Source organism: Oncorhynchus tshawytscha, linkage group LG24, assembly GCF_018296145.1.
Source record: "Oncorhynchus tshawytscha isolate Ot180627B linkage group LG24, Otsh_v2.0, whole genome shotgun sequence".
Taxonomy (NCBI): domain Eukaryota; kingdom Metazoa; phylum Chordata; class Actinopteri; order Salmoniformes; family Salmonidae; genus Oncorhynchus; species Oncorhynchus tshawytscha.
The window spans coordinates 26718301-26741227 of NC_056452.1; the positions used below are offsets into that span (position 1 = coordinate 26718301).

General features: G+C 47.4%; 1 protein-coding gene across 2 annotated transcripts in view; it reads left to right on the forward strand.

Moving 5' to 3' along the window:
* Positions 1-22927, forward strand: part of LOC112223359 (myosin phosphatase Rho-interacting protein) — a 77890-nt gene that overhangs the window by 6738 nt on the left and 48225 nt on the right. For both annotated transcript variants that reach the window (XM_042305588.1, XM_042305589.1), the window contains exons 2-3: positions 3098-3175; positions 6906-6971. In XM_042305588.1, coding sequence (XP_042161522.1) covers positions 3098-3175; positions 6906-6971 — 144 coding nt within the window. The remainder of the gene's footprint in view (positions 1-3097; positions 3176-6905; positions 6972-22927) is intronic.

Genomic DNA, 22927 nt, shown 5'->3' on the forward strand with positions numbered 1-22927 from the left:
GGAGTAGTAATGTAGCTGTTCAATGTGGAGTAGTAATGGGGATTAACCATTGGAAGTATTGTAGAACTATTAAAGCCTCTGTTCTGAACTAAAACACATTAGTGCCTAAGAAAAGACGCCGTTACTATTGTTGTCTATTGGGATTGATCCTTAACCTCACTGCCGGTGGTCGGGCTTGCCTTGGGGGGGGGAGAGATGAGAGGGGACAGAAAGGTAACGGGAGGACCACTGTAGAGGAAGTGAGGCCTGTGTGTGGAGGAAGAGTGCAAGGGTGTGTCTCTCCTCTCCTTTCCAGGCCTCCTGGCTCCTCAGGCCCACCAACATCATTACGGGCTACAGCTGCTCGTTCTCTACCTCTCCTTTTTGTCTCTCTCTCATTCTCTTCTGTCAGTCTCTTTCTCACTCGTTCTCTCTGCCTCTCCTTTTGTCTCTCTCTCATTCTCTCCTGTCAGTCTCTTTCTCACTCGTTCTCTCTACCTCTCCTTTTGTCTCTCTCTCATTCTCTCTGTCAGTCTCTTTCTCACTCGTTCTCTCTGCCTCTCCTTTTGTCTCTCTCTCATTCTCTTCTGTCAGTCTCTTTCTCACTCGTTCTCTCTGCCTCTCCTTTTGTCTCTCTCTCATTCTCTCCTGTCAGTCTCTCTCACTCGTTCTCTCTACCTCTCCTTTTGTCTCTCTCTCATTCTCTTCTGTCAGTCTCTTTCTCACTCGTTCTCTCTGCCTCTCCTTTTGTCTCTCTCTCATTCTCTTCTGTCAGTCTCTTTCTCTCCTGTCAGTCTCTTTCTCACTCTCTCTGCCTCTCCTTTTGTCTCTCTCTCATTCTCTTCTGTCAGTCTCTTTCTCACTCGTTCTCTCTGCCTCTCCTTTTGTCTCTCTCTCATTCTCTCCTGTCAGTCTCTTTCTCACTCGTTCTCTCTACCTCTCCTTTTGTCTCTCTCTCATTCTCTTCTGTCAGTCTCTTTCTCACTCGTTCTCTCTACCTCTCCTTTTGTCTCTCTCTCATTCTATCCTGTCAGTCTCTTTCTCGATCGATCTGTTTCTCTCTGCCGATGTCTCTCAACCAATGGAGAAATAGTTTACTATGCTATAAAACACCTCTTATCTGTGTGGTATGGGCTCATTTATTGATCACATTGCCCATATAGCTATAATAATAGAATAGTATTTGTCCTATGTGTTTTTTGCATACCCCACTCCCTCTGAGGCGCCCTCGAAGAGTGGGGTCACATCCTGGGGTCGGCCATTATTGACGGTGACCCCGGAGCAATTTAGGGTTAAGTGCCTTGCTCAAGGGCACAACTGAAACAGCTCGGGGATTCGAACCAGTGACCTTTCGGTTTCTGTCCCACCGCTCTTAATTGCTAGGCTGTCTTCCATCCCTATATAGGATCTGAGGACAGGAAACATCCATTTTGGGTCGTGTCTGGTGTATGCTAATCCTCAGTCTAAATGCCAGATTGTTCTTTTATTATATAATAACATTTGTACCCCTTTTTCACCCCAATTTCCTGGTTTCCAATTGGTAGTTAGTCTTGTCTCATCGTTGCAAGTCCCCGTACGGACTCGGAAGAGACGAAGGTTGGGAGCCGTGAGTCCTCCGAAACGCAACCCAACCAAGACGTACTGCTTCTTGACACAATGCCCACTTAACCTGGAAGCCAGCCGCACCAATGTGTCAGAGGAAACACTGTACACCTGGTGACTGTGTCAGCGTGCACTGCACCCGGCCTGCCACAGGAGTCGCTAGTGCACGATGGGACAAGGACATCCCTGCTGGCCAAACCCTCCCCTGACCCAGACGACGCCGGGCTAATTGTGCGCCGCCCCATGGGTCTCCCGGTCGCGGCCGGCTGCGACAGAGCCTGGACTCTCTAACCCAGAATCTCTAGTGGCACAGCTAGCACTAAGACCACTGCACCACTCGGGAGGCCACCAGACTCTTCTTATCAGATGTCTAAGCACTATGTCCTGACACGTTTACCTCAATCACCTATCACCACTTCATCTACCTGTCTCTGTAGACACATTAGTCAGGCGGTCTTCGCAAGCTGAAACAAGGCACGTGGATTTATGACTGATATACAGGGGCACAGGCTAGCTAGCAATATGGTCAAAATCCCCCGCAGACTAATAATCCTACACTTCTCTGCTGCAGGGGAGACGCTAGCCTGGAATTTAAGGGTTCAGAGTGGGAAAAGGAGCCCAACAGGCCTGACAGCTGCTTCTTGGTAATGTTTAACAGTCAAAATTAGAGACAGACAGGAGTTTTTTAATAGAGTACAAAGAGCACCCATTTGAAATGTTTCTCCCCCTCGGCCCTGTGGGAACTCTGTCTCCGTGTTTATGTTTCCACATCTTTCTGAACTGCTCCTCTGTGTTTTCGTTGGGAACAAGAACGTTTTTTGGCTCAAAACAACTTCCGTGAGGTGAATATAGATTAAAAGGCAGGCGCTGTTGTTGTTCACACAGAAAGCTTCATTCTAGACTCATCGAAGCAATTTGAACGGAAAGGCAGTGGATTGTAGCATCAAATGGTGCTGATTACGCTGACAGGCTTGCTAACCGGTGTGGTTTCAAATCAAATCAAATCACATGTTATTTGTCACATACACATGGTTAGCAGATGTTAATGCGAGTGTAGCGAAATGCTTGTGCTTCTAGTTCCGACAATGCAGTAATAACGAACAAGTAATCTAACTAACAATTCCAAAACTACTACCTTATAGACATACGTGTAAGGGGATAAAGAATATGTACATAAAGATATATGAATGAGTGATGGTACAGAGCAGCATAGGCAAGATACAGTAGATGGTATTGAGTACAGTATATACATATGAGATGAGTATGTAAACCAAGTGGCATAGTTAAAGTGGCTAGTGATACATGTATTACATAAGGATGCAGTCGATGATATAGAGTACAGTATCTACATATACATATGAGATGAATAATGTAAACATTATATTAGGTAGCATTGTTTTAAGACGGCCTCGCCTTGAGGGTCTCTCTACTCATTCACCCAGACTTTCTCTCTCACTGCTTTCCCCCTCCCCCCTCAATGCTCGTCTAAATTGCTCTGTTCTCTTGTGTTTTACAGGCCAAACCTATTTATGGCGGATGGCTGTGCTTGGCCCCCGAGGGAACAGACTTTAGCAATCCCATGCAAAGATCCCGGGTAAGAGCACCCATGATGTGTGTTTGTGTGTGTGTGTGTGTGTGTGTGTGTGTGTGTGTGTGTGTGTGTGTGCGTGTACGCTCACATAAAGTGGGGGATGGGTTAGTATGCATGTTCGCTGTTCCGTAGCACTGTAGTCACAGGATAAACATTCACCGAACACCATTCCCCAGGCAGCAGAACCCTGTAGTGAGAGAGGGGATGAGTGAACGTGGACCATCAGGAGGTTTTCATCGGGTTTTTAAAATCCACTTAGGAAGCTAGATCTTGTTCGGAGCGTAATGGAAGAGCTTGAAACACTACAGACCGATGATCAATAGAGTCGGAGAAATGGACTCTGAACCTGCGTCGATAGTGTTTGTATAGAGTGGATGTAGGCCTGAGGGTCCACTGCAGGGTCGTCATGTCATTAGTTTGTAAAAAATTTAACCTTTATTTAACTAGGCAAGTAGGTTAAGAACAAATTCTTATTTTACAATGACGGCCTAGGAACAGTGGGTTAACTGCCTTGTTCAAGGGCAGAACGGCAGATTTTTACTTTGTCAGCTCAGGGATTCGATCTAGCACCCTTCTGGTTACTGGCGCTACACTCTAACCACTAGTCTACCTGCCGTCCCTACACTCTAACCACTAGGCTACCTGCCGCCCTATACTCTAACCTCTAGGCTACCTGCCGCCCCTACACTTTAACCACTAGGCTTCCTGCCATCCCTACACTCTAACCACTAGGCTACCTGCCGTTACTACACTCTAACCTCTAGGCTACCTGCCGCACCTACACTCTAACCTCTAGACTACCTGCCGCCCCTACACTCTAACCACTAGGCTACCTGCCGTCCCTACACTCTAGCCACTAGGCTACCTGCTGTCCCTACACTCTAACCACTAGTCTACCTGCCGGCCCTACACTCTAACCACTAGGCTACCTGCCGTGCCCTACACTCTATCCACTAGGCTACCTGCCGTCCCTACACTCTAACTACTAGGCTACCTGCCGTCCCTACACTCTAACCACTAAGCTACCTGCCATCCCTACACTCTAACCACTAGGCTACCTGCCATCCCTACACTCTAACCACTGGGCTACCTGCCGCCCCTACACTCTAACCACTAGGCTACCTGCCACCACTAGGCTACCTGCCGCCCCTACACTCTAACCACTAGGCTACCTGCCATCCCTACACTCTAACCACTAGGCTACCTGCCGTCCCTACACTCTAACCACTAGGCTACCTGCCGTTACTACACTCTAACCACTAGGCTACCTGCCGCCCCTACACTCTAACCACTAGGCTACCTGCCGCACCTACACTCTAACCACTAGGCTACCTGCCGTCCCTACACTCTAACCACTAGGCTACCTGCCGTCCCTACACTCTAACCACTAGGCTACCTGCCGCACCTACGCTCTAACCACTAGGCTACCTGCCGTCCCTACACTCTAGCCACTAGGCTACCTGCCGTCCCTACACTCTAACCACTAGTCTACCTGCCGTCCCTACACTTTAACCACTAGGCTACCTGCCGGCCCTACACTCTAACCACTAGGCTACCTGCCGTCCCTACACTCTAACCACTAGGCTACCTGCCGTCCCGACACTCTAACCACTAGGCTACCTGCCGCCCCTACACTCTAACCACCACTAGTCTACCTGCCGTCCCTACACTCTAACCACTAGGCTACCTGCCGTCCCTACACTCTAACCACTAGGCTACCTGTCGCCCCTACACTCTAACCACTAGGCTACCTGCCGTCCCTACACTCTAACCACTAGGCTACCTGCCGCACCTATGCTCTAACCACTAGGCTACCTGCCGTCCCTACACTCTAGCCACTAGGCTACCTGCCGTCCCTACACTCTAACCACTAGTCTACCTGCCGTCCCTACACTTTAACCACTAGTCTACATGCCGGCCCTACACTCTAACCACTAGGCTACCTGCCGTCCCTACACTCTAACCACTAGGCTACCTGCCGCCCCCTACACTCTAACCACTAGGCTACCTGCCGCCCTACACTCTAACCACTAGGCTACCTGCCGCCCCTACACTCTAACCACTAGTCTACCTGCCGTCCCTACACTCTAACCACTAGGCTACCTGCCGCCCCTACACTCTAACCACTAGGCTACCTGCCGTCCCTTGTATCTTGAAGCTTGTCTCACTATGTTACTACACACTAGTAGTCCGGTGGCATGTTTCAGCCCAACACCCTACCTCTCTCTCCCTGCAGACATACAGTATTAAATCATCGGCTGTTCCTAAACACGTCTTCAGATGTAGTAACGTTGTCTCTCTCTCCCTGCAGACAGATGTAGTAACGTTGTCTCTCTCTCCCTGCAGACAGATGTAGTAACGTTGTCTCTCTCTCCCTGCAGACAGATGTAGTAACGTTGTTTCTCTCCCTCCTGCAGACAGATGTAGTAACGTTGTTTCTCTCTCTCCCTGCAGACAAATGTAGTAACGTTGCTTCTCTCTCCCCTGCAGACAGATGTAGTAACGTTGTTTCTCCCTCTCTCTCTGCAGACAGATGTAGTAACGTTGTTTCTCTCTCCCTGAAGACAGATGTAGTAACGTTGTTTCTCTCTCCCTGCAGACAGATGTAGTAACGTTGTCTCTCTCTCTCTCCTGCAGACAGATGTAGTAACGTTGTCTCTCTCTCCCTGAAGACAGATGTAGTAACGTTGTCTCTCTCTCCCTGCAGACAGATGTAGTAACGTTGTTTCTCTCTCTCCCTGCAGACAGATGTAGTAACGTTGTTTCTCTCTCTCCCTGCAGACAGATGTAGTAACGTTGTTTCTCTCTCTCCCTGCAGACAGATAGAGTAACGTTGTCTCTCTCTCCCTGAAGACAGATGTAGTAACGTTGTTTCTCTCTCTCCCTGCAGACAGATGTAGTAACGTTGTTTCTCTCTCTCCCTGCAGACAGATAGAGTAACGTTGTTTCTCTCTCTCCCTGCAGACAGATGTAGTAACGTTGTTTCTCTCTCCCTGCAGACAGATGTAGTAACGTTGTCTCTCTCTCTCCCCCTACAGACAGATGTAGTAACGTTGTCTCTCTCTCCCTGAAGACAGATGTAGTAACTCTCTCCCTGTTGTTTCTCTCTCTCCCTGCAGACAGATGTAGTAACGTTGTTTCTCTCTCTCCCTGCAGACAGATTTAGTAACGTTGTTTCTCTCTCCCTGCAGACAGATGTAGTAACGTTGTCTCTCTCTCCCTGCAGACAGATGTAGTAACTCTCTCCCTGCAGACAGATGTAGTAACGTTGTTTCTCTCTCCCTGCAGACAGATGTAGTAACGTTGTTTCTCTCTCTCCCTGCAGACAGATGTAGTAACGTTGTTTCTCTCTCTCCCTGCAGACAGATGTAGTAACGTTGTTTCTCTCTCTCCCTGCAGACAGATGTAGTAACGTTGTTTCTCTCTCCCCTGCAGACAGATGTAGTAACGTTGTTTCTCTCTCTCCCTGCAGACAGATGTAGTAACGTTGTTTCTCTCTCCAGACAGATGTGCAGACAGATGTAGTAACGTTGTCTCTCTCTCCCTGCAGACAAATGTAGTAACGTTGTTTCTCTCTCTCCCTGCAGACAGATGTAGTAACGTTGTCTCTCTCTCCCTGCAGACAGACGTAGTAACGTTGTTTCTCTCTCTCCCTGCAGACAGACGTAGTAACGTTGTTTCTCTCTCTCCCTGCAGACAGATGTGGTAACGTTGTTTCTCTCTCTCCCGACAGAAATGGCAACGGAGGTTCTTTGTGCTGTACGAACATGGCTGCCTGCGTTTCGCCCTGGACGAATCGGTAAGGATCTGTCAAAGCCGCCACGCTACTTCCACTTGCTACCTAACAACTTAACAGCTCCTCACCTGCGTCTGTAACCAGGTTATGGCACTGACTCTCTTGCCTTGTGGTTTCAAGCAGAGGCAATTTGACAAGGAGGAGTAGTGTTTCATAATGTCCTTGTAGGTTGAATGACCTGCCTGTGTAGTGGTGATGTAATCGGTGGTGACCTGCCTGTGTAGTGGTGATGTAATCGGTGGTGCCTGCCTGTGTAGTGGTGATGTAATTGGTGGTGACCTGCCTGTGTAGTGGTGATGTAATCGGTGGTGCCTGCCTGTGTAGTGGTGATGTAATCGGTGGTGACCTGCCTGTGTAGTGGTGATGTAATCGGTGGTATCTGCCTGTGTAGTGGTGATGTAATCGGTGGTGCCTGCCTGTGTAGTTGGTTATGTAATCGGTGGTGCCTGCCTGTGTAGTGGTGATGTAATCGGTGGTGCCTGCCTGTGTAGTGGTGATGTAATCGGTGGTGACCTGCCTGTGTGGTGATGTAATCGGTGGTGCCTGCCTGTGTAGTGGTGATGTAATCGGTGGTGACCTGCATGTGTAGTGGTGATGTAATCGGTGGTGCCTGCCTGTGTAGTGGTGATGTAATCGGTGGTGCCTGCCTGCCCTGCCTGTGTAGTGGTGATGTGAATCGGTGGTGCCTGCCTGTGTAGTGGTGATGTAATCGGTGGTGCCTGCCTGTGTAGTGGTGATGCCTAATGTAATCGGTGGTGACCTGCCTGTGTAGTGGTGATGTAATCGGTGGTGACCTGCCTGTGTAGTGGTGATGTAATCGGTGGTGACCTGCCTGTGTAGTGGTGATGTAATCGGTGGTGCCTGCCTGTGTAGTGGTGATGTAATCGGTGGTGCCTGCCTGTGTAGTGGTGATGTAATCGGTGGTGACCTGCCTGTGTAGTGGTGATGTAATCGGTGGTACTTGGTAGCATTATTGTCTCTTTTAGCCTACCTAGCTCTACCCCAGCCTACCGCAGAGTAAACCTCACGCCGAGGAACCATAACCATGTTGATGGAGGAAGTAGGGCCGACCAAATTTTGTTGATTGTTTGGTTGATAGGCTGTTGGTCGACCGAGATTTGTTTTAGTCCAGCAGTGGCAAATGTATACAAAATAATTATGGCACACAAGACGCCTGTCTGATTCACGCCTGTCTGATTCACGCCTGTCTGATTCACGCCTGTCTGATTCACGCCTGTCTGATTCACGCCTGTCTGATTCACGCCTGTCTGATCAGAGTGAGAGAGAACAGAGTGAGAGAGAACAGAGTGAGAGAGAACAGGGTGAGAGAGAACAGGGTGAGAGAGAACAGAGTGAGAGAGAACAGAGTGAGAGAGAACAGAGTGAGAGAGAACAGAGTGAGAGAGAACAGAGTGAGAGAGAAACAGAGTGAGAGAACAGAGTGAGAGAGAACAGAGTGAGAGAGAACAGAGTGAGAGAGAACAGAGTGAGAGAGAACAGAGTGAGAGAGAACAGAGTGAGAGAGAACAGAGTGTGAGAGAACAGAGTGAGAGAGAACAGAGTGAGAGAGAACAGAGTGTGAGAGAACAGGGTGAGAGAGAACAGGGTGAGAGAGAACAGAGTGAGAGAGAACAGAGTGAGAGAGAACAGAGTGAGAGAGAACAGAGTGAGAGAGAACAGAGTGAGAGAGAACAGAGTGAGAGAGAACAGAGTGTGAGAGGGGAAGGTTAGTAGAAAAATACAGATTGTGAAAGAAAGAAACAGAAGAACATAGACTAGAGAAAGTCCATTACAGTTTAGTGTGTGTTCATGTGCATGTCACTGGGGAATGTGACACTGGTGACCAACCCCACTGGCTGATCATACTGGAGATTAGGCTGCTTGTGTGAGAGGCCTTTACACACTCTGCCTGACTGGCAATGCTGCTTCAGTCCCTGGACTTCAGCTTCTAACCCTGACCCTAGCGTTGGGTCTGCTTTACACGTAACCCACTTATCAATCCCCACTTATCAGTTCTCTGCAATCCAAATTGACGAAGAGGAGATGACTCTGCTTTTGACTGCTGAGATGAAGACCAAGGCACTGTGTTTGTGTGTAGTTGGTTGCTTTCTGGAGATGAGATGTTTTAAATCAGAATAATTCTCTTTGTGTAATCATGAATCCCCACGCGATGACAAAGGGAGGAAACATCCCAGTTTCCATGTGTGTGTGTGTTGTCTATTCTTGCGTGCGTCCATTTTTTTCCCAATTGTGTGACTGACACGTGTTCGTTGGGTTGTCGTAGTGTTTTCCTCACTTTGTTACCCTGGTTACTCTGACGCGGTGGGGCTCATTGTCCTCCGGCCTTTTCATCTGCAGCCCAGGGAACTCTCCGGAACGGCACCGGGAAACGGGTTCAGGAAAACCCCCCCGGGTCCCTAGAATAGGATCACTCCCAAAATATTGCTGATACGTTATTTTGGGAGTTCAGCACACGTCAAGAGAAGATGGAAGTGGATTCTTCATCATCAACATGATCAGACACCGACCCCTATATAGACCCCAACCCCTATATAGACCCCTATATAGACCCCAACCCCTATATAGACCCCTATATAGACCCCAACCCCTATATAGAACCCTATATAGACCCCAACCCCTATATAGACCCCTATATAGACCCCAACCCCTATATAGAACCCTATATAGACCCCAACCCCTATATAGACCCCTATATAGACCCCTATATAGACTCCAACCCCTATATAGAACCCTATATAGACCCCAACCCCTATATAGAACCCTATATAGACCCCAACCCCTATATAGACCCCTATATAGACCCAAACCCCTATATAGACCCCAACCCCTATATAGACCCCAACCCCTATATAGACCACCATATAGACCCCAACCCCTATATAGACCCCAACCCCTATGTAGACCCCTATATAGACCCCAACCCCTATATAGAACCCTATATAGACCCCAACCCCTATATAGACCCCCCATATAGACCCTAACCCCTATATAGAACCCTATATAGACCCCAACCCCTATATAGAACCCTATATAGACCCCAACCCCTATATAGAACCCTATATAGACCCCAACCCCTATATAGACCCCTATATAGACCCCAACCCCTATATAGACCACTATATAGACCCCACCACTATATAGACCCCGACCCTATATAGACCCCAACCCCTATATAGACCCCTATATAGACCCCAACCCCTATATAGACCCCTATATAGACCCCAACCCCTATATAGAACCCTATATAGACCCCAACCCCTATATAGACCCCTATATAGACCCCAACCCCTATATAGAACCCTATATAGACCCCAACCCCTATATAGACCCCTATATAGACCCCTATATAGACTCCAACCCCTATATAGAACCCTATATAGACCCCAACCCCTATATAGAACCCTATATAGACCCCAACCCCTATATAGAACCCTATATAGACCCCAACCCCTATATAGACCCCAACCCCTATATAGACCACCATATAGACCCCAACCCCTATATAGACCCCAACCCCTATGTAGACCCCTATATAGACCCCAACCCCTATATAGAACCCTATATAGACCCCAACCCCTATATAGACCCCTATATAGACTCTAACCCCTATATAGAACCCTATATAGACCCCAACCCCTATATAGAACCCTATATAGACCCCAACCCCTATATAGAACCCTATATAGACCCCAACCCCTATATAGACCCCTATATAGACCCCAACCCCTATATAGAACCCTATATAGACCCCAACCCCTATATAGACCCCTATATAGACCCCAACCCCTATATAGAACCCTATATAGACCCCAACCCCTATATAGACCCCCCCTATATATAGACCCCTATATAGACTCCAACCCCTATATAGAACCCTATATAGACCCCAACCCCTATATAGAACCCTATATAGACCCCAACCCCTATATAGACCCCTATATAGACCCAAACCCCTATATAGACCCCAACCCCTATATAGACCACCATATAGACCCCAACCCCCTATATAGACCCCAACCCCTATGTAGACCCCTATATAGACCCCAACCCCTATATAGAACCCTATATAGACCCCAACCCCTATATAGACCCCTATATAGACTCTAACCCCTATATAGAACCCTATATAGACCCCAACCCCTATATAGAACCCTATATAGACCCCAACCCCTATATAGAACCCTATATAGACCCCAACCCCTATATAGACCCCTATATAGACCCCAACCCCTATATAGACCACTATATAGACCCCACCCCTATATAGACCACTATATAGACCCCGACCCCTATATAGACCCCAACCCCTATATAGACCCCTATATAGACCCCAACCCCTATATAGACCCCTATATAGACCCCAACCCCTATATAGAACCCTATATAGACCCCAACCCCTATATAGACCCCAACCCCTATATAGAACCCTATAGACCCCAACCCCTATATAGACCCCTATTTAGACCCCAACCCCTATATAGACCCCTATATAGACCCCTATATAGACCCCAACCCCTATATAGACCCCCCCTATATAGACCCCAACCCCTATATAGACCCCTATATAGACCCCAACCCCTATATAGACCCCTATATAGACCCCAACCCCTATATAGACCCCCCCATATAGACCCCAACCCCTATATATAGAACCCTATATAGACCCCAACCCCCATAGACCCCAACCCCCATATAGACCCCAACCCCTATATAGACCCCTATATAGAACCCAACCCCTATATAGACCCCTATATAAACCCCTATATAGACCCCAACCCCTATATAGACCCCTATATAGACCCCAACCCCTATATAGACCCCTATATAGACCCCAACCCCTATATAGACCCCTATATAGACCCCAACCCCTATATAGACCCCTATATAGAACCCAACCCCTATATAGAACCCAACCCCTATATAGACCCCAACCCCTATATAGACCCCTATATAGACCCCAACCCCTATATAGACCCCTATATAGACCCCAACCCCTATATAGACCCCTATATAGACCCCAACCCCTATATAGACCCCTAAATAGACCCCAACCCCTATATAGACCCCTATATAGACCCCAACCCCCCCTATATAGACCCCAACCCCCCCCATATAGACCCCAACCCCTATATAGACCCCTATATAGAACCCAACCCCTATATAGACCCCTATATAAACCCCTATATAGACCCCAACCCCTATATAGACCCCTATATAGACCCCAACCCCTATATAGACCCCTATATAGACCCCAACCCCTATATAGACCCCTATATAGACCCCAACCCCTATATAGAACCCAAACCCCTATATAGACCCCAACCCCTATATAGACCCTATATAGACCCCAACCCCTATATAGACCCCTATATAGACCCCAACCCCTATATAGACCCCTATATAGACCCCAACCCCTATATAGACCCCAACCCCTATATAGACCCCAACCCCCCCTATATAGACCCCAACCCCCATATAGACCCCAACCCCTATATAAACCCCTATATAGAACCCAACCCCTATATAGACCCCTATATAGACCCCAACCCCTATATAGACCCCTATATAGACCCCAACCCCTATATAGACCCCTATATAGACCCCAACCCCTATATAGACCCCTATATAGACCCCAGCCCCTATATAGACCCCAGCCCCTATATAGACCCCAGCCCCTATATAGGCCAACTGTATATTAGAGGAAAAATACCCTCCATCTTCCTCCTTGTTGGACATACACTTTATGTCTACAGAATACAGATACCACTATAGTGTATATCCTGGTTCTGTACAACGTAGAATTAATATCTCTATAGTCTACTTCCTGGTTCTGTACAACGTAGCATTAATATCTCTATAGTCTACTTCCTGGTTCTGTACAACATGGCATTAATATCTCTATAGTCTACTTCCTGGTTCTGTACATCATGGCATTAATATCTCTATAGTCTACTTCCTGGTTCTGTACATCGTGGCATTAATATCTCTATAGTCTACTTCCTGGTTCTCTACAACATAGCATTAATATCTCTAGTCTACTTCCTGGTTCTGTACAACGTAGCATTAATATCTCTATAGTCTACTTCCTGGTTCTGTACATCGTGGCATTAATATCTCTAGTCTACTTCCTGGTTCTGTACAACATAGCATTAATATCTCTATAGTCTACTTCCTGGTTCTGTACAACATAGCATTAATATCTCTAGTCTACTTCCTGGTTCTGTACAACATAGCATTAATATCTCTAGTCTACTTCCTGGTTCTGTACAACGTAGCATTAATATCTCTATAGTCTACTTCCTGGTTCTGTACATCATGGCATTAATTCTCTATAGTCTACTTCCTGGTTCTGTACATCGTGGCATTAATATCTCTATAGTCTACTTCCTGGTTCTCTACAACATAGCATTAATATCTCTAGTCTACTTCCTGGTTCTGTACAACGTAGCATTAATATCTCTATAGTCTACTTCCTGGTTCTGTACATCGTGGCATTAATATCTCTAGTCTACTTCCTGGTTCTGTACATCGTGGCATTAATATCTCTAGTCTACTTCCTGGTTCTGTACAACATAGCATTAATATCTCTATAGTCTACTTCCTGGTTCTGTACAACATAGCATTAATATCTCTAGTCTACTTCCTGGTTCTGTACAACGTAGCATTAATATCTCTATAGTCTACTTCCTGGTTCTGTACATCGTGGCATTAATATCTCTATAGTCTACTTCCTGGTTCTGTACATCGTGGCATTAATATCTCTATAGTCTACTTCCTGGTTCTGTACAACATAGCATTAATATCGCTCTTTTTGATGAAGTGATCTTCTATTCTATTGCTCAGCCTTTCATAGAGCTTTCTGAGGAGCTTTTGTCTCCATATCTCACTGTACAGTCCTCTCCTCTCTCTCCCAGTGATAAAGATGCCAGACCATGATGTTCTTGATTAGCCAGCCACCTGACAATGCTAAATATGGTTCACTTAGCGCCAGAGAATTCACTACCACGCTTCACATATGTGTTGTTGATGATAACCACATGTGAGCATACGTTGCATATTATACCACGTCATGTCCTACTGAAAGTGTTTGAGAGAACCTACGTCAGGCTAGAATGCCTCGGCATTATATAAAACGAAGATGGTGTGTATTTTAGACACAGAGAACCTACGTCAGGCTAGAATGCCTCGGCATTATATAAAACGAAGATGGTGTGTATTTTAGACACTGAGAGAACCTACGTCAGGCTAGAATGCCTCGGCATTATATAAAACGAAGATGGTGTGTATTTTAGACACAGAGAACCTACGTCAGGCTAGAATGCCTCGGCATTATATAAAACGAAGATGGTGTGTATTTTAGACACTGAGAGAACCTATGTCAGGCTAGAATGCCTCGGCATTATCTAAAAGGAAGATGGTGTGTATTTTAGACACTGAGAGAACCTACGTCAGGCTAGAATGCCTCGGCATTATATAAAAGGAAGATGGTGTGTATTTTAGACACTGAGAGAACCTATGTCAGGCTAGAATGCCTCGGCATTATCTAAAAGGAAGATGGTGTGTATTTTAGACACTGAGAGAACCTACGTCAGGCTAGAATGCCTCAGCATTATATAAAAGGAAGATGGTGTGTATTTTAGACACTGAGAGAACCTATGTCAGGCTAGAATGCCTCAGCATTATCTAAAAGGAAGATGGTGTGTATTTTAGACACTGAGAGAACCTATGTCAGGCTAGAATGCCTCAGCATTATATAAAAGGAAGATGGTGTGTATTTTAGACACTGAGAGAACCTATGTCAGGCTAGAATGCCTCAGCATTATCTAAAAGGAAGATGGTGTGTATTTTAGACACTGAGAGAACCTATGTCAGGCTAGAATGCCTCGGCATTATATAAAACGAAGATGGTGTGTATTTTAGACACTGAGAGAACCTACGTCAGGCTAGAATGCCTCAGCATTATATAAAACGAAGATGGTGTGTATTTTAGACACTGAGAGAACGTTAACTGACGTGAAGCTATTAGCTAGCTGGGATGTGCCAGAGTCCATAAGAAAGCTCAGCGCTGATTCTCCTCTGCCCTGACAGACTCTCTACTACTTTACCCCCATAAAAACACCTAATATGGACTGCTGTATCCCTTCTCCTCCTCAGTGGTGGTTAACTGTTAGTCATTCTTGTGCTCTTGGCCAGCTGAAGAGGCCAGAGGTGGGCAGCCCATCCCAACCCACAGGGGTAGAAGAGGTGGGCAGCCCATCCCAACCCACAGGGGTAGAAGAGGTGGGCAGCCCATCCCAACCCACAGGGGTAGAAGAGGTGGGCAGCCCATCCCAACCCACAGGGGTAGAAGAGGTGGGCAGCCCATCCCAACCCACAGGGGTAGAAGAGGTGGGCAGCCCATCCCAACCCACAGGGGTAGAAGAGGTGGGCAGCCCATCCCAACCCACAGGGGTAGAAGAGGTGGGCAGCCCATCCCAACCCACAGTGGTAGAAGGGCTGGACGCCAAGACGAGATTAGTGGGAACGGCAACAATGACCAGAGCAGCACCTATCAAATGTTCTAAAGCTGATGAATCTTGGTCAATATAACACCATCTCACAGGACTCTAGGTAGATGGATTTGAATGATTTAACTATGTCATGATTCAGTTGAGCAGGTTGTTTGTTGCCATGGAACCATGACGTGCGTAGAAAGCAGATTGGAAGGTAATATTTCCCTAGAAGATGTTGTTTTGCGTGTGACGCATAAAATAAGCAAAATAGTTGCGGGAAGGTAAAATAAAAAGGTCTTTAAGGGAAGATTTCACTGAAGATGTTTAATTCAAGTGGGCAGTGTCTTCTTGGAGCTGGACTAGTTTAGTCCACGAGGAGACTAACTGTCAAGGAGATGCTCCGAGGTCTAGGCTCTACACCGCATTCCTCTGACATGCCCATATTTGGTGAAATGCAGCAGGCTCCCACTAACTAACGGGGCTAGAGAGAGAGAGCATTAGACCCCAAAACCACACGGAAATGCCAGATATGCCCCAGACCCAAACATTCCACACACACACACAGCCTGCCACTGCAAACACCCAGATCTAATGTAGACTAATGTAATGTTACTACATCAGATGGGATTGGATGTGTCGTACATTTGAGAGACATATGACATGCGGTGAGAGACAGAGGCTAGCAGTGTTTTCTCAAACCCTGAGATGTAGCTGCAAACCAGTCCCTTGGGTAGTTGACTGACACCAGTTGGGCAGTTCTGAAGGGCCAGTTTCAATCTAAGCGGACCTCCCAAGACGGTCTACAGCTCCTCAGTCCCTGATGATAAGTTGTTGAGAAACCCTGGACCGGAGAGTGGGTCAATGACCGGGAGGAAACCGGGTCATCGAGTTCTCTCCATTGTCCACACTTTGTCTGACATAATGCTACAACAGAGAGCAGGAAGAGATACCATCCTGAAGATTCACTATGGTCTGGGACCTCTGCACCAGGTGTTGAATTCATAGTTTGGTCGTTGTCATCCTGACTGAGGTATTTAACCCTAGTATTCAGCCGACGGCACTAGAAACTGTAGTGACTGAGTCTGTCTGCCTGCGGGAGGAAGATAGGAGTAGTGTGTGTGATGCAACAGGGATGGCAGTGACGTGTCAAGGCACATATGCCATTTAAAACGGCAGCTTCCTGCTTCACTCCCACCCCAGAGCAGAGCAGAGCAGGCAGTGGTTTCTGACACTACTTGCCACCGGCCCGGGCAATAAAAAATCTAATTAAAACCAGAAGAATTGATCGTTTATGGCAGGCCTGGGCAACTCCAGTCCCCGGGAGTGTGATTGGTGGTCACACTTTTACCCCCAGCCCCAGGTAACACACCTGACTCCAACAATCAACTAATCATGATCTTCAGTTAAAAATGCAGTTTAAATCAGATGTGTTTGCTAGATGGGGTGGATGGGGAGAAAGTGTGACACCAATCATGCCCCAGAGGACTGGAGTTGCCCAGGACTGATTTATGGAGTAGGTGTACTCCACCTTAATTCTATAGGCCTATGGGTTACAACATGACTTATGAGTTAGGCTATCATTCAGCGTCGTGCTCACCTTCACTGGCGCGCTGGAGAAGTGTGCTCTTCAAAGATGAATCCCCTTTTCAAGATGGCATCGTGTGGGCGAGTGGTTTGCTGACGACAAGGTTGGGAACAGAGTGCCCCGTGGTGGTGGAGTTATGGCACGGGCAGGCATAAGCTAAGGACAATGAACACAATTGCATTTTGTCGATGGCTATTTGAATACACAGAGATACTGTGACTAGATCCTGAAGCCCGTTGTCGTGCCATTCATCCGCCGCCATCACCTCATGTTTCAGCATAATGCACTGTCCAATGTCGCAAGGATCTGTACACTATTCCTGGAAATTGAAAATGTCCTAGTTCTTCCATGGCCTTCATACTCACCAGACATGTCACCCATTGAGCATGTTTGGGATGCTCTGGATCGACATGTACGGCAGCGTGTTCTAGTTCCTGCCAAATTCCAGCAACTTCCCACAGCCATTGAAGAGGAGTTGGGACAACATTCCACAGGCCACAATCAACAGCCTGATCAACTCTATGCGAAGAAGATGTCACGCTGTAGGAGGCAAATGGTGGTCACACCAGATACTGACTGGTTTTCTCATCCACACCCCTACTTTTTTGGTATCTATTACCAACAGATGCATATCTGTATTCCCAGTCATGTGAAATCCATAGATTAGGGCCTAATTAATTTATTTCAATTGACATATTTCCTTAAATGAACTGTAACTCTGTAAAATCTTTGAAATTGTTTCATGTTCCATTTATATTTTTGTTCAGCCCCAAATTACTTTTAAATTCTATCATGGAAATACATGTATTTCCTGTTACCACGTCATTTACAGTTTCTATGCCTTTTAGTTTTCTATGAAGACCAATGCATCGGTGAAATCTGAAAATCATCTAAGGATTGTTCCGTAAGGTTGTGTTTTTAGGAAGTGATTTTCATTCTTGTAGAATCAATTTCATATACTTCCGTATTGTTATAATGCTCTTATCAACTTGTTAACGTTCTTAGAATATTCTGGTAACTTTTCCAAATATTCCCTGGTTTACCAGAAATCCTGGTTGGAGGATTCCCATATTTCCTGCTTTATTCCCTTGTAAATCCAGGAATCTTCCAACCAGAATTTCTGGAAAACCAGGTAATTTTTTGGGGAAAGTTACCAGAATTTTTGCAACCCTATTCTTAGCTTTATCTTTACAAAATAGAAACGTGGAAATATTCTGGGGATGAACATTCCTCTTCACTGTATTTAACGATATAATATGTTGTAAGTAAAAGCCCTAGCTGGCGATTTGATACAATTCCAAGGCTGAGAGGTTAAACCCCCCTCAGATTTATGAAGATGTCAAACATTCCTTTTTATTCTGAGTTTTACTTGTCCATATAAAAGTCTGTTAAAATAATGTCTTCGGTGGGGCAATTGGTATCACTGAAAAATGCTGCTTCTCTGTGTGTTCAGTTCATAAAAACGGTGTCACAGAGAGTCTGAGAAAGCAGTTAGCTTTTAATAATTTTCCCTCTGTGCAGATAAATATAGCCGGCCCCGTAGAAGGAGGACACAATAGGAAGATATGAAATTGGATCTGTTGGAATCAAACCCACTACAGCACATGGACTGCAGCAGGTAGCCTAGTGGTTAGAGCGTTTGGCCAGTAACTGAAAGGTTGCTGGATCGAATCCGCGAGCTGACAAGGTAAAAATCTGTCATTCTGCCCCTGAGCAAGGCAGTTAGCCCACTGTTCCCCTGAGCAAGGCCGTTAACCCACTGTTCCCCTAAGCAAGGCCGTTAACCCACTGTTCCCCTGAGCAAGGCCATTAACCCACTGTTCCCCTGAGCAAGGCCGTTAACCCACTGTTCCCTGAGCAAGGCAGTTAACCCACTGTTCCCCTGAACAAGGCCGTTAACCCACTGTTCCCTGAGCGAGGCAGTTAACCCACTGTTCCCCTGAACAAGGCAGTTAACCCACTGTTCCCCTGAGCGAGGCAGTTAACCCACTGTTCCCCTGAGCGAGGCAGTTAACCCACTGTTCCCCTGAGCGAGGCAGTTAACCCACTGTTCCCCTGAGCGAGGCAGTTAACCCACTGTTCCCCTGAGCGAGGCAGTTAACCCACTGTTCCCCTGAGCGAGGCAGTTAACCCACTGTTCCCCTGAGCGAGGCAGTTAACCCACTGTTCCCCTGGGCGAGGCAGTTAACCCACTGTTCCCCTGAGCGAGGCAGTTAACCCACGGTTCCCTGAGCGAGGCAGTTAACCCACTGTTCCCCTGAGCGAGGCAGTTAACCCACTGTTCCCCTGAGCGAGGCAGTTAACCCACTGTTCCCCTGAGCGAGGCAGTTAACCCACTGTTCCCCTGAGCGAGGCAGTTAACCCACTGTTCCCCTGAGCGAGGCAGTTAACCCACGGTTCCCCTGAGCGAGGCAGTTAACCCACTGTTTCCCTGAGCGAGGCAGTTAACCCACTGTTCCCCTGAGCGAGGCAGTTAACCCACGGTTCCCCTGAGCGAGGCAGTTAACCCACTGTTCCCCTGGGCGAGGCAGTTAACGCACTGTTCCCCGGACGCTGAAGACGTGGATGTCGATTAAGGCGATTAAGGTTAAGGCAGCCCCACCCCCCCCTTACCTCTCATATTTCAGTTTCCCCCTTTCCTTTCCCTTTACAGGTGGGACCCTATTTCCTGTATAGTGCACTGCGTTTCAACCAGGGTCCATAGTGCTCTGTTCAAAGGTTGTGCACTATATAGGGAACAGGGAGTAATTTGGAACTCAACCAAAGAGGATCAATGGCTGTGTTGGCAGATGGAGGAGACTTTGTTTTGATGCTCGTGTCAGAATCAGACAACTCTACATAAAGAACACACAGCCACTGGACTAAGACTGGCCCTCTCTCTCTGTGTGGACTGGACTGGCCCTCTCTGTGTGGACTGGACTGGCCCTCTCTCTCTGTGGACTGGACTGGCCCTCTCTCTCTGTGTGGACTGGACTGGCCCTCTCTGTGTGGACTGGACTGGCCCTCTCTCTCTGTGTGGACTGGACTGGCCCTCTCTCTCTGTGTGGACTGGACTGGCCCTCTCTCTCTGTGTGGACTGGACTGGCCCTCTCTCTCTGTGTGGACTGGACTGGCCCTCTCTCTCTGTGTGGACTGGACTGGCCCTCTCTCTCTGTGTGGACTGGACTGGCCCTCTCTCTCTGTGTGGACTGGACTGGCCCTCTCTCTCTCTCTGTCCCCCTCCTCTCTCTCTCTCTCTCTCTCTCTCTCTGTCCCCCTCCTCTCTCTCTCTCTCTCTGTCCCCCTCCTCTCTCTCTCTCTCTCTCTCTGTCCCCCTCCTCTCTCTCTCTCTCTCTCTGTCCCCCTCCTCTCTCTCTCTCTCTCTCTGTCCCCCTCCTCTCTCTCTCTCTCTCTCTCTCTCTCTCTGTCCCCCTCTCTCTCTCTCTCTCTCTCTCTCTGTCCCCCTCCTCTCTCTCTCTCTCTCTCTCTCTGGCCCCCTCCTCTCTCTCTCTCTCTCTCTCTCTCTCTCTGTCCCCCTCTCTCTCTCTCTCTCTCTCTCTCTCTCTCTCTCTCTCTGTCCCCCTCCTCCTCTCTCTCTCTCTCTCTCTCTCTGTCCCCCTCCTCCTCTCTCTCTCTCTCTCTCTCTCTCTCTGTCCCCCTCCTCTCTCTCTCTCTCTCTCTCTCTCTGTCCCCCTCTCTCTCTCTCTCTCTCTCTCTGTCCCCCTCCTCTCTCTCTCTCTCTCTCTCTCTCTCTCTGTCCCCCTCTCTCCTCTCTCTCTCTCTCTCTCTCTCTGTCCCCCTCCTCTCTCTCTCTCTCTCTCTCTCTGTCCCCCTCCTCTCTCTCTCTCTCTCTCTCTCTCTCTGTCCCCCTCCTCTCTCTCTCTCTCTCTCTCTGTCCCCCTCCTCTCTCTCTCTCTCTCTCTCTCTGTCCCCCTCCTCTCTCTCTCTCTCTCTCTCTCTCTGTCCCCCTCTCTCTCTCTCTCTGTCCCCTTCTCTCTCTCTGTCCCCCTCCTCTCTCTCTCTCTCTCTCTCTCTCTCTCTCTCTCTCTCTCTCTCTGTCCCCTCTCTCTCTCTCTCTCTCTCTGTCCCCCTCCTCTCTCTCTCTCTCTCTCTCTCTGTCCCCCCTCCTCTCTCTCTCTCTCTCTGTCCCCCTCCTCTCTCTCTCTCTCAGACACTGTCCCTCAACTTATGGCATGCAGCAATGTAGTGCGCTGCCAACCCACAGCTCTCTGCGTCCTCCCCCAACAGGACGAGTAGCCTACTCTCATCAGAGAGGTCTTTGAAAATTTTGGGAAATGACACTCTCTAATTGTTTTATATTTTTGACATTTTGTCAGGAAATGCAGGTCTGTCTCAGGTTCTGCTGTTGTGCAGTGGTTGCACAGCCTTTCCTCTACAGGGAGCCAGGTTTTCCTGTGTCTACCCTTCTCAATGGCAAGGCTGTGCTCACTGAGCCTGTACTTTGTCAAGGTTTTTCTAAGGTTTTGATCAGTAACCATGGTCAGATAGTTATCCAGTGTAATGTCCATTTAGGGCCAGAAAGCCCTGCATTTTGCTTTGTGTTTGTGTTTCCCAATAAGCAATGTGGTTTTGTTTTGATTGTGTTGTAATTTGGTTCATTCTGATTGATTGGATGTTCTGGTCCTGAGGCTTCAGTGTGTTAGTAGAACAGGTTAGTGAACTCAGGACCAGCTGGATGAGGGGACTGAGGCTTCAGTGTGTTAGTAGAACAGGTTAGTGAACTCAGGACCAGCTGGATGAGGGGACTGAGGCTTCAGTGTGTTAGTAGAACAGGTTAGTGAACTCAGGACCAGCTGGATGAGGGGACTGAGGCTTCAGTGTGTTAGTAGAACTGGTTAGTGAACTCGGGACCAGCTGGATGAGGGGGCTGTTTTCTTTGCTCAGCTCTTGGCATTGCAGGGCTTGGTAATGATATGAGAGGGGGTCACTGTATTTTAGATGTTTCCAAAACTGAATTGCTCTTTTTTTGAGTTTTTATTATTAGTGAATATTGGCCTAATTCTGCCCTGCATGCATTGTTTGTAGTCTTCCTCTGGACAAGTAGGAGAATCTTACAGAACTCTGCATGCAGGGTTTCAATGGGGTGTTTGTCCCATTTGGTGAAATCTTGTTTTGCAAGTGGATCCCACACCTCGCTTCCATAAAGTGCAATTGGTTCAATGACACATTCAATTAGTTTTAGCCAAATTTAAATAGGTATTTCAATTTGGATTGGGTTTTTTAATGGCTTAGAATGCCCTGCGTGCTTTCTCTCTCAGTTCCTTCACTGCCTCATTAAGGTGTCCAGTTGAGCTTATTTTTAAACCTAAGTAATTGTAGTGTGTGCAGTAGTCTATATATTTTCTACCAATTGAGAACTTTGGTCTAATTCCCTGAGATCTGGATCTTCTCTGGAAAATCATTATTTTATTCTCTCTCTCTCTCTCTCTTCTCTCTCTTCTCTTCTCTCTCACTCACTCACTCTCTCACTCACTCACTCACTCACTCACTCACTCACTCACTCACTCACTCACTCACTCACTCACTCACTCACTCACTCACTCACTCACTCACTCACTCACTCACTGAACTAGAGAACCCATGCTGGAGTTCAGGGGGAGTTCTAGGGTTTTCTGGGAATTATGAGGTGACGCGTTGAAACCGTGATGAATTGTGCCCCTCACCATATGCACATATGCAGACCCACACATGAACATTAGCAGTAACACACACACATACTGAATTAAATGTCATGGCAACTCTGGATAACGGTGGTGTGACCTTAGTAGGGCCTGATAAGCCCATCATACACGTCCTCTCTCTGTGGGAGGGACAATAAAAAACAGGCTTATCTGTTATATAGCAGCTCCGGATAGAACACA